Genomic DNA, 19,556 nt, shown 5'->3' with positions numbered 1-19,556 from the left:
CACGGGGGTGGGTGAGGGGCTACCTCCAAGGGTGCAATTACACTGGACTGTCCCTCTATGTCTCTGTTTTTCCAGTTTTCATAGAAGGAATAAGTACCCTTTTTTTTTTTTTTTTTTTTTTTCCTTTTTTTGCTGTACGCAGGCCTCTCACTGTCGTGGCCTCTCCAGTTGCGGAGCACAGGCTCCGGACGCGCAGGCTCAGCGGCCATGGCTCACGGGCCCAGCCGCTCCACGGCATGTGGGATCTTCCCGGACCAGGGCACGAACCTGTGTCCCCTGCATCGGCAGGCGGACTCTCAACCACTGCGCCACCAGGGAAGCCCGTAAGTACCCTTTTATAATCATAAAAAAAAAAAAAAAAGAGTTTTTAAAAAGAGTGGCCTGAGGGAGAAGGCCCTGGGAGAAGGAGCTGTTCTCTTGGCACACGAATGAGCTCCAGCGAATCTCCACTTCACATCAGATTCTCTAGGCAGTTGGGTTCTGGGCAGCCCATATGCCTGGCATTCTCCTGCAACCCAAGGGCAGCAACAGAATCCTAATCATGCCAGGCCCGTCACTTTGCTCCTTAGCTGTGGCACAGAGCAAGTGGGGGTTCTGATGGGGGTGGGGTCAGCTGCCCACCCACGAGTGACCTTGGGGGCATTCAGTTCCACTAGCTCACGAGCACACACTGCCCAGCCCAGAGCTGGCCGCGTGGCTGCAGGGAACCAGCATCTCACACATACTCATTGCTCCCGCCTTGCCTCTCACTCAGCTGTCGCCTGGGGACAGTAATGACACCCACACTGTGGGACCCCAGTGTCAGCAAGGGGACAGGGACCCGTTGGTGAATCCTAATGGAGACAGTTATAGAGGCTCCTGGCAAGGTTTGCTGTGGCTCTTGGCACACAAGGAAAAGGGTCAGATGCGTTAGGTGCAGCGTAATTCACCCACAGTAAGGTGCTCAGGACTGAAAGTCCCCACGCTCCATGAGGGAGCAGGCAGTCTGGCCTTCCACACCCTCTCAGGCCCGGGCATCTACGGTACTGTTCTAAATCCCTGGAGCCACCACGCACCATGACAGCCCTGAAATCTTCACACCAGGCTGAGTGACAGCCAGAAAACAAGATGGGATGGAATGGGGGTGACAAACAAGGTGCCCACCACTGTCAGTAGGGCTACTCAGGGCCCTGATCGCTGGCAGGCCAAGCAGGGACTCCGGCTGCAACAGCTCCTTCTGGCAGCGGTGCCCCTGGCAGTGCCGGCCTGCTCTAGGCCGTTGATACGGTCGACATTTTCCTAAAGAGGAACCTGACTCCTGCCAAGATTTTGGAACCATCAGTGTGCTGAACCTCAAAGCTGCTGGCCAGGAAGTGGGAGGGGAGCAGAAAAACGTGAAAAACTTCAAGCATATTCCATTTAACTAGAGTGCGATGCCTGCTCTAAAGCCAGGGCAGTGTCCAACTGCCACCGCCAGGGACACGAGATAGTTTCAGTTTTAGGATGTGGTAAGAAAACACCATGTCACATAAGGCATATCGTGACCGTCCTCTCAAACAAAAAAAGGTAACGTAAACATTGCTGAGGTTTTACATTTCATTTGTAAATGGTTCTGAAGAATCTGACTTCTGTAAATGACTGCCTGGACATAGTTTAGCCCTAGAGACGTGGACTTTTGTCTTCCTTTGACTCAGGGCAAAGATTTTCTCCCCCAGGGGACACCTGGCAATGTCTGGAGTGGGGTGATGCCAGGAATGCTGCTAAGCAAAGAACCACCCCAAATGTCCACAATGCCTTGGTTGAGAGGCAGGCTCTGACAGCACAACTTGGGCCCCAAGCCGCCTGGGGACACCCCTTACCCAGCACCTCTCGAGGTTCCTGGTCCTCAGCCTGCAGCATGTCTTTCAAATGCTCTGACAGCTGCTGATCCAGCCGAGAGGTCCCGGGAACCGAGAAGGGCACGATGGTTCTGCCATACTCGGCCAAGGTCAGCTTCAGGAGGGGGTCATCGAAGATCTCGGAGGAGTAGTTGATGGCCAGGAGGGCCAGGGTGATGCATGTCAGAGGGACCAGGACCTGGGCCGTTACCATCTTCCACTCCCGCCAGCTGTATGCGGCCTTCTTCAGGAACATGGCCCAGAACTGCTGGCAGTGGAGGGCCAACTGCGACAGAGGGGATGAGGGTGATACAACCGCCACCACAGAGCCAGTGCCTGACCCCGCCCTCCAGCAGCAGGCATGGTCACATGAGCCAGGGCTTCTCCTGGGGCCCAGTCGATGACATGGAAGACCCACAAGAACACATCCCCATAGGTCCCAAATGGGCCCTGGGGGTCTCACACCAGCTGTGGCGGCAGGGCAGGCACTATTCCACCATGGAAGGAGGTTAAGGGACCCTCTGCTATCCCAGAGGGGAGCTGAGGCCTCTGCTTTCCCCATGCTCCTGGTCAGAGGACTCTGGCCAACCTCACAGCAGAGGAAATGGACAAACCTCCCCCCACTGCCTATATTCCCCACGCTCAGCCCTTCACTGTCCTCTAAGTGCAGGTCAGGCCGGCAGGGACCAGAGCCCAGCTCCGCCATGTGCTGCCCATTCGACCTTGGCCCAGGCCTCAGCTTCCTGTCTGTAAAATGGGACCGGTGCTGCCCTCTGTCTCACTGGGTGCCGGGCACATAGCAAGCTCTAAGCTCTCGGTACACGGGGTACTGTTAGCCTTATAAGCAGTGTTCACCCTTATTTGTGAGTGGCCAGGTTAGAACAACGAGAAACGACAGGTACTCGACTAAAATGTTCCAGGTTTTCCTTCTGCCTGCCAGCCCATGGGAGCACGAGCTGTAATCTGCCCTCTTCCCAGAGTGCTGACCCTCCCTATGCTCACGTCTGCCCCCGCGGCCTCTAACTCATGCAGTGCTCGAGGTCGCGCAGTCTCACCCCAGTGTTGAGCCTGACGGCAGTGTTCTCCTCAATCAGGGTGCCGACGCCGTCAGTCGGGTCCATCATCCCGCACAGGTGGCTGTCCACGGCCCAGTCACTCGCCCGCCTCTCGTGCTGGTACTGCAGGGCAGGGAGCTGGATGGCTTGGATGTCCATGCTGGTGTCCACCAGCTTACCGACCCTGGTCGAGACATGGAGGCCCAGTCACAACTCAGCTCCTCGGGGAGGGAGAGGGGCAGCAAAGGCGGGCGACTGTCAGGGGCACTAAAGCAGAGCGCCATCTGCTCCATCAGCTGGGACTTCATTTGTTCATTCACTCATTCATCGATAAGTATCTCCAGGACACCAGCTATGGCAGCCAAGCAAAGTCCAGGAGAGAGACAACTAGACAGGGCCCTGCCCATGAGGGCCTCCTGGTCTGCCAGGGAGACTGATCGAAGTCAGCATTTATAACCCGGGCTTTCCAGAGGGACAGGATGGGGCTTGAGGCACGATGGCAGCACCAGGAGGGCTTGTCACAATACAGGACACCGTGGCTCGGGGTGCTCACTGTCACTCTGAGACCAGGGAGCAGAAGAGTGTGTTCCAGAAGGGGCAACACTGGGACAGGTGCGACAGAGACGGGTGCATGGAGGGCGGGTGGGTGGTAAGGCTGCCAGGCCTTGTGGCGGAGCCTGGTGTTGGCGCCGCACCGAAGCCAGGGAGCCACCCGACTCAAACGGCACTGTACTTATATTCACTTATCCTGTTGCCTCCTGTAGGGTATGCGATCCTAAAGGAAAAACATCTATCTCACAGTTTTTGTATTTCTTGTTCTTAGCACTATATCTGCTAAATAAAGCATTCAAGCAATGTTTGACCAATGTATTAACCGTCTGGAGCTCACCCCGTAGTTCTGAGGGGTGAAGGCTAAATTTCACATCTTCATCAAAGATGGAAACACACTCCGGGATCATTACCTAGACCTGAGAGGAGCTTGGCCAGCCTGATGCTGCTGAGGTGCTCCCGGGAGGGGCCCCAGGGAAGATGCCAACACACTCACAACGTGGGAGTGGAGTTTCCAGTGATCAGAGCTCGGCTGCTCTGCTGTCTGAGTCACTGCGCGTGTCAGGAACCTGGCTGAGTCTGTGCAAGTGTTAATATATAGGGCTGTGATGTGAACTCGGGTCCTGACAGCCGGCCCACTGCCCTGCTGCCCACCCCCCCGGGCTGTAGGTCCACCTCAGATGGGTGTTCCAGATGACTATCAAGGGGATTGCTTTATTATCACACTTCAGAAAAATCATCAAGGCTGAGCCCTAGACAGATGCAGACACACGTTTACTTACCGCAGGAAGACTTCCTCCATGGTGGTGACAGAGGCCCCGAAGCTGGCGATGCCCAGCTCCTTCTGCTTCTTCTCCAGTTTAGCAAAAAGACTTTCAAACCTGAAGAAAAAGACCGAGTGATGAGTCACTTCTCAGTGACTTTCTAGATAATTTGTTTCTAAATAATCACCTCTGTGCTGTACGGGGGAGGAGCAAAGGAAGGTTAGCTCCTTGAGATGCCTTCTCAAAAAAAAAAAAAAAAGTTAGGCTTTGTTCTTCCCCTGCACACCCTTTCTCCCCCCATGTAACATTTCTTTTTTAATAATCTTTTTGTTTTTTGGCCATGCCGCACAGCTAGCAGGATCTCAGTTCCCCGACCAGGGATTGAACCCAGGCCACAGCAGGGAAAGTGCTGAATCCTAACCACGAGACCACCAAGGAATTCCCACACATAACATTTTTTGAGTATGTTGGCCTATAAGGCACTCTTCGATACCTATACACCTACATGAAATCACAAAGCAAACCAAAAGAAATTGATGAATATTCTTTTACTTATTGGGTAGGGAAGTACTTTCTAAGAAGAAATAACAAAGGAAAAGATATAACCCATTAATCCCATCTGCAGGGGGAAAAAAATCCCACAAAATTAAAAGGCAGCAACAAATCAGAAAATGTTGCGACACAAAAGGTTGAGGTTAATACATAAGCCGTGAACATGCAACACGCAGAAGAAGTGACGCTTATAGCCCAATAAGCATGGGAAGCGGTCAACCTCCCGCCAGCAGGAATGGAAGAAATACAAAATGCCAATTACGTGTGTGTGTGCCACTTTCACCCATTAGATACACAAATATTAATAAGAAATTTTACTCAAAGTTGGCAACTGTGGAGTAAGTGGACACTCCCCTATGCTGCTGCTGGGGAAGTCAAACACATCACCTTTCCAGAAGTGAATCTGGTAAAATTTACCCCACTATTGGGAATCTATTCTAAGGGGTCATTGGAGATGTTGACAAAGATTTTTCTAAAAGGATGTGCATTAGCACATTTGTGTGTGTGTGATAACAGAGTAGGTGTAAAACAAATTATACTATATCTAAGTCAGAGAGGACTCCCCTGGTGGAGCAGTGGTTAAGAATCCATCTGCTGGGCTTCCCTGGTGGCTCAGTGGTTAAGAATCTGCCTGCCAATGCAGGAGACACAGGTTCGAGCCCTGGTCTGGGAAGATCCCACATGCCGCGGAGCAACTTAGCCCGTGCACCGTAACTACTGAGCCTGTGCTCTAGAGCCTGCAAGCTACAACTACTGAAGCCCATGCGCCTAGAGCCCATGCTCCACAAGAAGAGAAGTCACCGCAATGAGAAGCCCATGCACCGCAACGAAGAGTAGCCCCAGCTCACTGCAACTAGAGAAAGCCCGCACATAGGAACGAAGACCCAACGCAGCCAAAAAAAAAAAAAAAATCTGCCTGCCAATGCAGGGGACTGGGTTCGAGCCCTGGTCCAGGAGGATCCCACATGCCACAGAGCAACTAAGCTTGTGCACCACAACTACTGAGCCTGCTCTCTAGAGCCCGCAAACCACAACTACTGAGCCTGCGAGCCACAACTACTGAAGCCCGCATGCCTAGAGCCCATGCCCCGCAAGAAGAGAAGCCGCTGCAATGAGAAGCCCGTGCACCGCAACTAAGAATATCCCTTGCTAGCTGCAACTAGAGAAAGCCCGCGCACAACAAAGACCCAACACAGCCAAAAATAAATAAATTAATTAATTAAAAAAAAAATGAGTCAGAGAACACTGTCGTGATTAAAACAACATTTCTCAATCCAGATTGCAGCAAGATTAATGTACTTTTAAGTCTTCTATTCCGAAGTTTCTGAATGTGACTTAAAGAGTTTGTTTTTTACCTCCCCACACCGGGAGTCTGCTCTGTTTATGAGGCCTGTGTTCATGACTCAGATTCTGAGACCAAGAAGACACACGAGTTCACAGCTGCACACTAACCCTGAGTGGCTGCAGTGTGAGGAGTGAGCCTCGTGCCGAGTGTGGATGGAACCAGGGCACTGAGTACCCTGTGATGAGCCACTCTTCTCCCTCTCGGGTACAGCCCTGATGCACAGGGAGGCCTGGCACCCTGGGCCCAGCAAGCAGATTCACTGGATACCGACCATCACAGGCCCAGGAACTAAGAGGTGCCCCTGGCCAAGCCACACAGGTGCAGGGCGGGTGACTCTACACACGGAGCCCTTAAGGCCCCCTGAACCTCCTTCTCAGATCTGTACCTGTGAGTGCTCTGGGACACACACGTGCCTGTGCTTGGTCTCTCTACGATGTGTACCTGTCCGTGCTCTCTGGGACATGTATGTACCTGTGTGTGCTCTCCTTGGGAAGAATGAACGACAGCTCTGCTCCGGCACTGCTCTCCAGGGTGGCGTTGGGGACATGGTGGTGGACCAGCCGGGAGATGCCCTCGGGGTTGCAGTGAGGCTCCTTCACCAGCGTCATGTGGTAGCCTGCGCCTGGTACATCCAGGAGCCCAGTGAGGCTGCATCCCACTCTCCTCCTGGCCCACCCAGGGCCCCGGGCTCCTGCAGGTCAGGCTCCTGGGAAAGGGGCTGCAGAGCTGGGGCAAGTGAACTGGAATTGATGCATCTCAGGGCACCTCAATACTGCCCTGAGGGTCTCACCACCCCACCTCCACCCGCTGGGGAGAGATGCTGGAGGACCTGGGTTGCTGAGCATGATAAGGAGGTGAAACCAGAGCTGGACTTCCGATGTCAAGTCTCAGATACTGGGGTACAAATTGTCCCCAAAACCCCTTCTCCCTGCTTTCTCAGTAGCAGAACCTAAGGGCAAAGGCCACTCTCTTACAGCCTCCCCCCAGCCTGATGGTGACCATACTAGGTCACCTTCTGCTTTCAGGGCTGTGTGCTGGTCAGAGGAAGCTGCAGATATGAGGGGTGCAAATCCTGGGGTGTCTTGGGGGTGGGGTGCTGGTCTTCTGTATTGGCTCCTTCTGCTGGCGGGACATGGATGTGACCTGGCATGCCAGGACCATGTTAGACCATGAGTTGTCCTCGAGATGGGAAGCCATGCTCATACAGCAAAGATGGGGCTGACTCCACGCGCTGCCCACCAGCCCTAGACAGTGCCGTGGGCCCCTCACTTGTTTGGGAGCTGCAAGGCTGGAGAGCGGGCTTGGTCTCTGCAACGGCACCCCTGCTCTTGGTGGCCCTGGCACTTGACTGCTAGTCCACTGCTCAAAGCTGAATGATGCTCCAAATCAAGACTACCTGCTTCATTCCTTCTTCATTCTCCCAGGCCCCTCTGCCTGGGGCCTCAGGTCTCTACCCACAGGTAGCAGAACAGGATGTCTAGAGAAGGCCTCTCTCTGCTTGATCTCAGGGGTCCTTCGGGAACGTTACCAGTGGATACTTTCTCCAGCACGCTGGGCCAGCAACGCTGACCCCACACAGAATGGAGTTTCGGCTGCCTGCCCCGTTGCTTGCCTGTGGCCGCTCACCATATTTCTGCTTCAGGAACAGAGATGACCCGCAGCACTGCAGCTCCCCCTTGGCCATGATGGCGATGCGGTCCCCCAGCAGGTCGGCCTCATCCATGAAGTGGGTGGTCAGCAGGATGGTGTGGTCACTTTTGTGCTGCTGAAGAAGGTCCCAGATGGCCCTCCTGGAGATGGCGTCCATGCCTGAGGTGGGCTCGTCCAGCATCAGCACCTGGAGGGCAGAGGAAAGGGCTTGTGATGACGGCAGAGCCACGTCCTAGGCCCAGGTTGCTGTGCTGCAGGCCCCGCCGCCCCTACCTTGGAGCCTGCGATGAGGGCAATGCCGATGGAGAGCTTGCGCCTCATCCCCCCGCTCAGGAACCTGCTCCGGGAGTCCCCCTTGTCCTCCAGACTGAGGATGTGCAGCATGCGTTTGACTTCTTCAGGGCACTTCTGGCGCGACAAGCCTTTCAGCTGACACAGGAGGGGACAGAGATCTGGCAGCGGCTTCTGATGGGAGGCCAGCCCGTCCAGCTGGCACTGGAATGGTGCTGTCTCCGTCCCTCCCCAGGCTGGATCTCGTGTCCTGACACCCACCCACCCCACAATTCACGAACGCCTCCTCGGAGCAGGTTCAGTTTGCTGGGAGGCTAAGGGCTCACATGGCTGCCCTGGGGACCCGAGCATGTAGGTGATGGAATAACCACAACGACCCATGAATCCTGTCACCTGCCAGCTCACCTGAGCATAGAAATACAGGTGTTCTGCGACAGTCAGGTTGTCAAACAAGACGTCATGCTGCGGGCACAGGCCCAAGCTCTTCCGGATCTGAGCCATATCTTGGGAGATTTCATACCCACTGATATATGCCCGTCCACTGGTCGGGGGAAAGAGACCTAGGGCCGAGCAGAAGACCCCGGGGCTCAAGTTCAGCGCGAACATCCTCCAGTAGCACGAGGAGTGCTGAGCTTCCCTGGTTCACACGGTGTGCACCCTGCCGTGTGGGTCTCCGGAGACAGAGGAGGGTGGGGGATGCCCACTGCCAGGATGTGTGGCTTGTAAGGAATGAGAGAGGCGCATCCCCCACGCTCTCCGAGCCCAGGTCCTACTCGAGCCTGTTCTCAGGGAGGACAGGACGACCGTTAGGGCTGGGCTGGCTCATTCAGGACGACTTTCTAGGAGAGTGGGCTCGGGACTAAATCAGCGTGGGTGGGGCCGCCTCTGTGTGGCCTGAGAGGCTCCCACCCTGTTCCCAGAGCCCCTGGGGCTCCACTAGCTATCAGCACAGCAGGGGGAGGACAAGAGCCACCTGAGGGCACAAGGCCGGGGCAGCCTGAGGTGGCCTTGAAGGAAGGGCCTGGAGGTCAGGGTAGGGCATGAAGGCTGGGCCCCTCACCAGTGAGCATGGAGAGGGTGGTAGTCTTCCCCGCGCCGTTGTGGCCCAGCAGAACAGTGATCTGGCCTTCATACAGGTTCAGGTTCAGGTCTCTGACAGCTGCCTTGCCCTTGTTCCCCACTCTGAACACCTGCAGGAAAGGCAGAGGGTGGCCCCAGACTTCAGGAGCCCCTCACTGCAAAGGGCCCCTTCTACTCCCCTCTGGAATACCCATCCAAGCGTCTGGGGAGGAGACCACGCCCAGTACCACCAACCAGCGCACAGAGAGGCAGGAAGAGGACTGAGAGGAGGCCCCGCTGCTTCCTGCTGCTCTCCGCCCCACCCCAGGTCCACAGCACCCAGGTGTTTTGGTGTCTCGGCAGGACTAGAAGGCCCACGACGCCCAGGCATCATATACGGCGAGCTCAGAGAGCATCCACTGCAAAGCTGGTCAGAGGTTAAGTGGGGCAGCACAGGTTGCTGACTTGACCCTGAGCCTCCACACTGGGCCCTGGGGACACAGCCTGAGGGATGGCTGGTGCCCAGGAGAGCCGGTCAGAGGGCAGCCACAGGAATCCAGGAGAAACAAGGCCCAGAGGATGGTCTCCGCCCCATGACCCTGCGGTCCCCATCCCCATAGGTATGGCACCTTGGACACATGCTTGATCTTGATCCCGGCTACCAGGTCCTCTGGCTCAGCTTCAAAGTACTCGGTCCTAAGCACTTTCTCAGGATCATCGTCTTCCTCCTCTTTCCCTAGAACTGTCCTCGGGTGTCCGCACCAATATGAGGGCTAGGATGGAAATCAGAAGCTCTCAAACAGCCAATTCACGTCAGTTCATTTTGTTTGCGACAACCAACTGACAAGCTAGAGCAGACAGTAGCCGCCCTTAGACTCCCCTGCAGGGAAGACGCTGCTTAGAGTTCAGAGTTGGGGTGAGACCCAGCGCAGTTCTGCACCCAGCTGCCCTGGGAAGCTCTGAGACTGTTTCCTATTCCGCTGAAGGGGCTTACTATGCACGTCAACTCAGAGGTGATACAGGGAAAGTTAACAATGGAATTTAATACAAAAACAGGTCATTAAGTTCAGCCCAGAGCCATGTGGGGCGAGCCCCCAGCTGCATCCTCACTCAGCCACGCAGGCGCTCGTGAAATAAGCAGGAGAAGCCCAAGGGCCAGCCTCCCTCTGCTGGGAGGAGGCCTCCCCTTCTACAGTCTGGCCCCAGCAGTGCAGGTGTCACTTGAGGGTGGCACACTGATGGCACAGTGGCTGGGCAGGGTCACAAGAGCGGTGAGCACAGGGCCCTGGAAAAATGCCCACACCCCGGAGGGAAGCCCTGCGGGGGGAGAACATCTCACCCACAGCTCTAGCCCCCACGTACCCCACAGCCTGGGGTGGTTCCTCATATCACAGTCTGTTGGTTTTAGGGGACACATGTCTCAAGTTTTAAGTGACTGAAATCAGAATGTGTCTTACAAATCACAGAAATGTCATAGTTTTAACTGTCAGTATCTTTCTTTCTTAGTGATGAAGTAATGGTGCCTCTAAGAATCAGGGTCATCTTAGATTTTTTTAAATGTATTTATAGCTTTATTTTATTTTTATTTATTTGGCTGCACCACACGGCTTGTGGGATCTTAGTTACCTGATCAGGGATCTGAACCCTACCCTGGCAGTGAAAGCCCAAGTCCTAACATAACCACTGGACCGCCACAGAATTCCCCAAGGGCCATCTTAGATTTGATGAAATACAGTAAATGGATGCTTGATAAATATTTGTTGAATCAAAGAACGAACGATGAAGTGGCACCTGGCTAACCTAGCTCACCAACAGGGAATTAAGTTAACGATACAGTGGTACATCCATGGAATACTGTGTAGTCATTAAAAAGTGAAGTTGGTTGATAAAATCACATATGTTTAAATAGAAATATATTTATACATAAAATTTAAAAATTTATAAACATATGTAGATAAAAATCTAAAAACATATTTGTAAATAGACCACATGTATATGTACTTAAGATATCTAAGCTGTACTGTTACGTTAAAAAAAAAAAAGCAAGTTTCAAGCATTTTTACAATATAATCCCCCCATCTAAAAACAAGCGTATATATGTTATAGCTGCACATGTATAGAAAATCATCTGAAGAGCTACACCTCAAAGTGTCAGCGATGTTCATCTCTGGGTGGTGGGAGTGTGCTGTGCACTCCAGCACGTGATCGTTCTTACACAAAGCTCTATTACTTTGTAGGCAGAAAACCCAACAAGATGTTTTTTGAGAAAGACGGCTGGGAGGGGGCTGTGTACTGGCCCTGTGGCAGGCCAGCCAGCGCCAGCTCCTCCTCTCAGACCTTGGAGCGCAGGGATAACCTCGGGCGTGGGGGTCTCGGGGTCCCTAGGACACATGGCTCATGACAGCGCACAGGGCATGCATTGCATGTCAGGGACTAGAGGTGCCTGGGGTGGGTGCTGGGCCCACCTCTACCCCCACAGAGGTGGCTGTCAGAACTTACCAGGATGAAGAAATACCAGGGCTGGGGCACACCGAACTGGCCTGGGAAGATGGCCTCCACATACCAGGTCACCAGGCTGTAGAGGACGGAGTCCAGCAATAGCATGCCGAGCACTTGCCCAAAGGAGAAGTCGTCGTCCACGTTGACAGGACTCAGGAGGTCTCGCCACTGGACACCTGTGCCTGGAAGACATGCCAGGAAACAGGCCTGAAGCGGACCCGTGGTCACCAATGTACACGTGTGCGCAGCAGTGCAAAGTCAGTGTGACGCTTCCCTGCCTACAGCAAACCTGACAACTTTCTTCAGGCCTTTAGACAAGAGCAAGTCACCAAATCGGTGTCATAGAACTAACAAAAGCTTGTGAACTGACGAGAGGGGCTCATGTTTGATTTATGACATATACACACATAAAACACATATCCATCTACATAACATACTTGTACATATACATGGATGCACATACACGTGTACATACACATACACACGTACACATATGTGATCTGGGTAAGGCCAACACTGGAAGAGGCTGCATTTAATATAAGTCTTTTCAAAAAAAAGGAAACACTCCCAGCATAAATAAAGCTCTGTTTAGTGGTGCTCGTGGTGTTCTGTCCTCTCTCTGGTTTGCAACATCACAGTCCAAATGATGCTTGGGGATTCTGTGCGGCTGGACCACCTGGGTTGGCTCGAGAGCCCGTGATGGAAATGGCTGCTCTCCAGCCTTGGTCACTGTTCACTTTCAAACAACTAGAGGTTTGTCTATTTTAAGAAAATTCAGGGACTTCCCTGGTGGTGCAATGGTTAAGAATCTGCTTGCCAATGCAGGGGACACGGGTTTGATCCCTGGTCCGGGAAGATCTCACACACCGTGGAGCAACGAAGCCCATGTGCCACAACTACTAAGCCTGCACTCTAGAGCCTGCATGCCACTACTGAAGCCCACAGGCCTAGAGCCTGTGCTCCGCAACAAAGAGTAGGCCCTGCTCGCCACAACTAAAGAAAGCCTGCGTGCAGCAACAAAGACCCAACACAGCCAAAAAAAAATAAAATAAAAAACAGGAGAAAATTTTAAAAAAAAAGAAGAAAATTCAGTAGAGAATTTTGAAAACCAAGAGGTGCCATGTAGTTAGACTCCTCTTTATAAATGGCTTTTTAAAAAGCATTTGAACCCTGGAAGGGACTATGCCTTTAAAAAATCTACATTTTATCACACACTACTGAACATGGAGAACCACGTATATTTAAAAGCACCAATGTCATAGGACTTTTGCCAACTGAAGAAAAAAATTCTAATTAAGGATAAAGCCACACTAAAGGTTCCCGTGGCCACCCACCTCCCTCCCTCCTTAGACCCACAACTAGGAAGCTACAACTAGGCATTGCATGACTGGAAGAAACCAGAGCATTCAGCCTGATAGAGAACATCTGGGTGGGGCGGGGTGAAACCATCTCAAAATGCACTCAGGTCAGTCACTCAGAAGCGAGGTTGTATTTCACCTCCTGCTAGCAGAGCCAGAGCAACACCAGGAGCTCCCGGGAGACGGACACCGACACAACACCAGCCACGCATAAACTCATCCTGTCCCTTCTGTCTCCGCTTGGAACCAAGGCAAGTGAGACAGAGGCAGGGCCAGGTCTGGGTCCACTTGCCTCTTCAAGGCCCTTCTGTGAGGTGGTCTGAGTGATCCAGAAATGAACGGGGCCTTCTCCTAAGAGGTAAGCACTCCATCTCTGGAGATTTCCCACTAGATGTGGGGTTAAGGGTTAAACTAGGCATCCTCTCAACCCTTTAGAGGAGCAGCCTTGACTCTACCATGTGAAATCTGAGCATCTCCTGCAGGGTTTGCAAAATGGGAGCCCACAGGCCAACGTCAGCCCTAGAGGTGTTTATTTGACACCCATGACATTTTAAAAATCAGGAAATTTCACAAAACTCAAGAAAGCAATGTCCTGGTCTGTGACTTGTTCCTCTCTCAGGCCTTCCTGCCGTCATCACCAATTACTGCAGGAGGTATCAGGGAAACAGGAGGAGGGGAGATGCTAGTTCTACAAGTTCACCAAGAGCTGGGAACCCTTCGAACCCTGCAGACTGAGACCTCTGGCCTAGGAATCCTAAAGCCTCGAGAGGCAGGCAGAGACTCAGAGGCGACCAACTTGAATCCCACCATTGGCAGATGCAGACGCTCACGGCCAGCGTTTTCCTGAAGTAACGGCCAGTTCCAGGCAGGGCTTCGAGGGGTGCTCAGAGCCGGGACCGCAATGGCCAGGTGGTGGCCAACATTGCATTGGACACCTCAACTCTCTGTCCTGTGAACCACGTGTCTCTGACCTACCTCTCCTGTGGCTCTGGTCACTCCTCCCCGTCTGCCCTGGGCGTGAGCCTCCCCCTCGCCGAGGACCTGCCTTCCAAATGCACTGTTCGTTTAGCTGTGCTGATGTGTCTGATTATCGTTGGAGCGAGAGTCTTGAGTCTGGAGGCCCCTCTGCTTAGACCCTCTGGGGTAACTGAATCAGCAAGGACAGCCCGTGTAAAGGAAAATACTCACCTTTTGCTTCAAATTTTCCTATGAGCTGGGCTCCCATTGCCATGGCAACATTGGACAGGAGGCAGGAGAACAGCTTCTGGCTAAGCGTCATCCAGTTGTATCGAGGGGCAACGAAGAAGTAAGGGATGTACGTGAAGAAGTAGAGGAAGCCCCCGATGGCTGCTGCCACATTGGCTATGGGCGGAGAGAGGAAGACAAGTGTGCCAGAACCAGGCGAGGGCATCTGCACTGATGGGCTCCATCCGTGGCACAAAGGACGCCTCTCTTGGGCGAGCTGCCCAACCCCAGCCTGGCAGGAGCCGGGGACACGGGGACACAAGCCTCAGTGCTGGGGGGGGGCGCTCCATGCTCGGCTCTCAGCCTCTGCCCTTGTTGGCGTGCCTGTGCCCACCCCAGGAACCCCAAGGGGATTTCTCCAGCCTCTCCTGCAGACCTACCTCCAGCTATCTGGGCATCGCACACCTGACACGACTAACACGGAGCATGTGATCCCCCGCCTGGTCCTGCCCCATCTTGTTCACTCGTGCATCCCACAGATACTCGCTGGGCACCTGCTCTGTGCCAGGCCCTGTTCCAGGCACCAGGAAACAGAACAGACAAAGCCCTCCACTCGGGGAGCTTAGGATCCAGTGTGGACACAGCCAGTAGACAAGAAGGTAAGTAAAGCAGATGGTGCTGGGTGGGTACAGCCCTGTGAAGAGCAACAAGCCACAGACCTGGGACAAGACACTCCCTAGGCTGAGGGTTGCAACTATAACCAGGCGGCCAAGGAAGGCTTTGATGAGGAGGTGAATGTGGAAAAGACCTGAAAGAGGTAAGGATGGGGTGGTGGAGGTGTGGGGAGACAGCATGGCTTCAGTCGACGCAGTGCCCTTACACCCTTTGGTCTTAAGACTCCTTTAGCTGTAAACAGTTGTTGAGGATGTCAAAGAACTTTGTTTATGTGGGATACAAACATTATATATATGTCAACATTCCACTGTGTCAGAGATGAATACTAAGAAAATGTTAAGATATTTAAGAATAACAATAATAAACCCATTACAAGTTAACATAAGTATTTTTATGAACAACACCTGTATTTCCCACAATTTAGTGGGAAGAGTAGCCTTGTGAAACATTCTTGCAAACCTCTGTAAAGATTTAACCAATTACAGCTGGATTCTCATATCTGCTTCTGCATTCACTCTGATGTACTGCCTTGTTTTAGGTGAAGTGAATGAAGAAAATGAGCTTCACAGAGATCAGCAGTTGGAAAAGGGACAGGAATTTTAATAGCCTTTTTAGGTATTTTGGATATTCTTTGCTACCACACCACCACTTAACAAGGGGTGGTTTCTTAAAGGTGAGGTGCCACGTGGAATCAACCTGAACAATGAACTTTTTATACTCTGTTATGTGAAAATCTATTGGTCCATCTTGTACCTGGAATGGGTTATTTACTATTCTTGCATGATTTTGTAACATGATGCATGGCCATTTGGAAAATATTGCTCGTTGGGCAAAGAACATCTTCCAAATGTTGACACATTTTATTACACCACATAAAAAAAATCACACTGGGTAATATTATCACTAATTTCATAAAAAAGTAAGTAAGTACTGGGAGGCTGTAAAGCTCATGGTGGTAGATTAAAGTTTGCAAAATTCTATTTTTGTTGCCTGAAAGCCTGAATTTTGTAATTGACATCAGATATTGTCAGTTGTTTTCCTCAAAAAGGCAGCTCACACTTGAGAAAATGCTTACCAAATACCAGCAAGTGAATGACAGTGTGATGGTCATTGCTTCAAGCAAAAATGGTGTTCCGTGAAAAAAGTGGCTAGTTCAGCTGACAACTCGAACACCTGCACACATGCTGTTCCTCAAGAGAATCATTATACTACAATACTCAGGAAGCACTTTCTGTGGACATCTCATTCAGTCATGCAGAATATTAGAAAAGTATACTTGAGAGTCAAAGGTTAACAAAATTAACATTTTTTACTGTTCCGTCAAGGACATTTTTTAGTGAAACTGGCATTTTTGTTTGTTTGTTTACGAGAGTGTGTGGTGTGAAGAACACGCCACTGTCAAGTGCAGTTTGGAGCCTGTCTTGATCGTGCTCAGGGCCGGCAGTTTTACCACTTTTGCTTTTGCACCATCAGTGCACATGTCAACATGGTAGAAAAGGCAAATGACATTCTGATATTATCACAAAAAGTTCTGATTTTGTGAACCTCTGAAGGTCCCAGGAGCCCGTGGACCACACTGGAGAACCTCTGACCTGGGCAGAAACTGAAGAGGTGCAGGGGCAGAACCAGGAAGGCCAGTTATGGGGCTACCGCTGTCAACCAGGCTGGAGATGACAGTGGCTTGGGCCAGGGCAGGGCTGTGGGGGAGGTGGGAGATGGCTGGAGTTCAGGGGTACCTTGTGGTACAGTGGACAGGATTTGACTGGACTGGGGCAGGATGCTAGAGGAAGAGGAGTCGAGGGCATTCCCAGGTTTTTAGTGTGAGCACATGGTAGAGATGGGGAAATGGGGTTTTGAGGACACCATCAGTAGTTCAGGACACGTCTGACTGAGACACATGTTAAACATCTAATGGGAGTTGCTGGGCATGAGTCTGAATCTGGGAATTATCCCCATGTTTAAAGCTCTCCAAAGGAGTAAGTTTGAGTAGGAAAGAGATAGACTTCAAAACAAGAATATCAAGGACTTAAGGAGGAAATGAAGAAATGCTTCCATTGATAAAAGGAGGATTTTTCCCCACAAAAATGGATGAAGAAACAAGAATAAGTGGATATGTACAACAATCAACTGGATAGTTGGTAAAGGATAAATATAGTCATAGAAATAAAATCTCAAAGATGAGACACAGTCTAGAACATACACAGTCAAAGAGAGAATTAGGGAATTAGAAGACAACTCTAAGGAATTCATATAGAGCTCAGCACAAAGAGATTTTTTTAAGGTATGAAAAAGTAGTTAAGAGACATAAAGAACAGACTGAGAGATATACTTACACCCAAGAGGGGTCTACTATAAAAAAAAAGCAAATATAACAAGTATTGGTGAGGATGTGGAGAGATTGAAACACTTTTGCACTGTTGGTGGGAATATAAAACGGTTCAGCTGCTGTAGAAACAGTATGGCAGTTCCTCAAAAAATTAAAAATAGAATTACTATACAATCCAGTGGTTCTGCCTCTGGGTATACACTCAAATGAACTGAAAGCAGGGTCTCAAAGAGATCTTTGTACACCCATGTGCATAGCACCATTATTCACAATAGCCACAAACGTGGAAGCAACCCAAATATCCATTGATGAATGAATGGATATGCAAAATGTGGTCTATACATATGATGAAATATTACTCAGCCTTACAAAGGAAGGAAACTCTGACACAAGCTGCAACAGGGATAAACCTTGAAGACATTATGCTAAATGAAGTAAGCCAGTCACAGAAAGACAAACGCTCCATGATTTCCACTTACGCGAGGTCCCGAGTAGTCAAATTCATAGAGACAGAAAGTGTAATGGTGGTTTCCAGGGTTGTGGGAACGGGGTAGGGAGTTAGTGTTTAATGGGGGCAGAGATTCAGTTTTGCAAGATGAAAAGATTTCTGGGGATGGATGTTGGTGACAGTTGCATGACAATGTGAATGTACTTAATGTCACTGAACTTTACACTTAAATGGTTAAGGTGGTAAATTTATGTCATATGTATTTTACCACATTAATAAAAAAAAAGTTACGAGACATGAAGGACAGACTGAGAGGCTTCAACTTAGGTCTAATAGAAGAGAAGGGGGATTAACAGGGAGCAAAGTCTGATTGATGACGAACGGAAATGCAGAACTGAAAAGACTTGAGTCCTCAGATCCAAACATCCATACAGAAAAATCAGACCTAGACTGTCAGCTGACTTCTTCCCAGCAATAATGGAAATCCGGTGGCAATAAGGTAATGTTATCAAAGCGCCAAGGAGAATTTTATACGCAGCTAAGACAGTATTCAGGAGTGAGGGCAAAACAGAGACATCTTCAGATACACAAAGTCAATGAGAATTAACCACTCGCTGAGCTTCACTGAAAGGACTGTTCAGGGATGTACTTTGACACCCAAAAAACTGAATCCAAAGGAAGGCACAGAGTAAAGAAAACCTCAGTCTCCGGGTTATTTCTGCTCAGATGCCCTTGGACCCCTTGACCTTACTCATCCCAAGAGAAACTGCCGGTCTTCTGAGGTGTGCATCACCCACAGACCTCCACTCTCAGAGGCAGGACAACTCACCTTTGCTGAAGAAAGTGCTGACCATGAAGCTGAAGGAGATGGAGGAGATAGCAAAGCAGGCCAGAAAGACTAGCACCAGTGAGGGGTCACTGTGCGCGAGCACTGCCACATTCTTCTTCACCTGTGCAGCCATCCCGTTGGCAGGTGGGGGCAGGTCGGGGCAGGGTAGGGGAGACAAAACCAGGAAGAGTCTCAAACTTTCCCAGCCCCAAATGGAGCTGGTAAGGGTGGGAGAAAGGCTACACCAGTCCTCTCTACCAAAAGGGCAGACTCCCCAACCAAAGCCGTAAATGCGGAGTCTTGGGGTCTCCCTGGTGGTGCCACAGCTGTCTCTGGCCCTCCCACCAACTCCAACGCCTTGCTTTTCATGTGAGACCCCCTTCTGAAGCCACACTCACCTTGATGCAGAAGAGCAGGGTCATGAAGGAGACGGTGATGAGGAGGAAGAGGAAGAACAGGAGGAACCATGCGGTCCAGTGCAGCCAGCTGCTGAGCCCCATCATGCGCATGTATTCCTGGGGGAGGGGCACATGTGCTGCTCCACACGCCCCACCGCCTGCCACCCCTGCCACACCAGACCCCAGGAGCCTCCCTCACGCTAAACCTGCACCATCCAATACAGCGGCCTGCGGCCACACGTAGCTATTTTGGCTGAAATTACTTAAGATTAAAAAGCCAGCTCCTCAGCCGCGCCAGGCACAAGTGCCCAGTGGGGCCGTAGAGGACAGCAGACCCAGGCCTGTCTGTTACCATGGACAACACTGGTCTGGGGGAGGGGACCAGGGCTGATTAAGTGTCTCTTGTGTACCAGGCACTAAGGTAGGCTGATTTTCCAACTTCTTCTCATGGACAATTTCAAACCACCAGAAAAATAGGAAGATTGGAACGGTGGCCACTCACATACCACTTGGGCTCAGTGATCATTCAACATCCCGCCACACTGTTTTCATCTATGTACCTGGAGGCGCGTGCACGCACAAACATTTTTTCCTGAACCATTTCCTTGTCCACTGCTAACCACCTCAGTGTCGCACCATTTTATTAAAGTTATTTAGGCACCGAAGTGGACAGGACCCACCTCATTAGTTCTCCCAGCCCCTCATTTACAACAATTT

General features: G+C 51.3%; 1 protein-coding gene across 5 annotated transcripts in view; it reads right to left on the bottom strand.

Moving 5' to 3' along the window:
• LOC113626319 (ATP-binding cassette sub-family A member 3) overlaps nt 1–19,556 on the bottom strand; it is a 44,737-nt gene that overhangs the window by 9,659 nt on the left and 15,522 nt on the right. For all 5 annotated transcript variants that reach the window (XM_027117754.1, XM_027117757.1, XM_027117756.1 and 2 more), the window contains 13 exons: nt 18,840–18,956; nt 18,442–18,562; nt 14,167–14,340; nt 11,621–11,802; nt 9,751–9,894; nt 9,123–9,252; nt 8,468–8,622; nt 8,045–8,200; nt 7,748–7,958; nt 6,593–6,743; nt 4,243–4,341; nt 2,912–3,095; nt 1,839–2,142 (listed from right to left, as the gene is read on the bottom strand). In XM_027117754.1, coding sequence (XP_026973555.1) covers nt 1,839–2,142; nt 2,912–3,095; nt 4,243–4,341; nt 6,593–6,743; nt 7,748–7,958; nt 8,045–8,200; nt 8,468–8,622; nt 9,123–9,252; nt 9,751–9,894; nt 11,621–11,802; nt 14,167–14,340; nt 18,442–18,562; nt 18,840–18,956 — 2,128 coding nt within the window. The remainder of the gene's footprint in view (nt 1–1,838; nt 2,143–2,911; nt 3,096–4,242; nt 4,342–6,592; nt 6,744–7,747; nt 7,959–8,044; nt 8,201–8,467; nt 8,623–9,122; nt 9,253–9,750; nt 9,895–11,620; nt 11,803–14,166; nt 14,341–18,441; nt 18,563–18,839; nt 18,957–19,556) is intronic.

The sequence above is a fragment of the Aethalodelphis obliquidens genome, unplaced genomic scaffold (genome assembly GCF_003676395.1).
Source record: "Aethalodelphis obliquidens isolate GAN/ISIS:26980383/991018 unplaced genomic scaffold, ASM367639v1 scaffold18, whole genome shotgun sequence".
Taxonomy (NCBI): domain Eukaryota; kingdom Metazoa; phylum Chordata; class Mammalia; order Artiodactyla; family Delphinidae; genus Aethalodelphis; species Aethalodelphis obliquidens.
The sequence above is the reverse complement of the archived record's forward strand: the minus strand, read 5'-3'. Positions and strand labels throughout refer to the sequence as shown.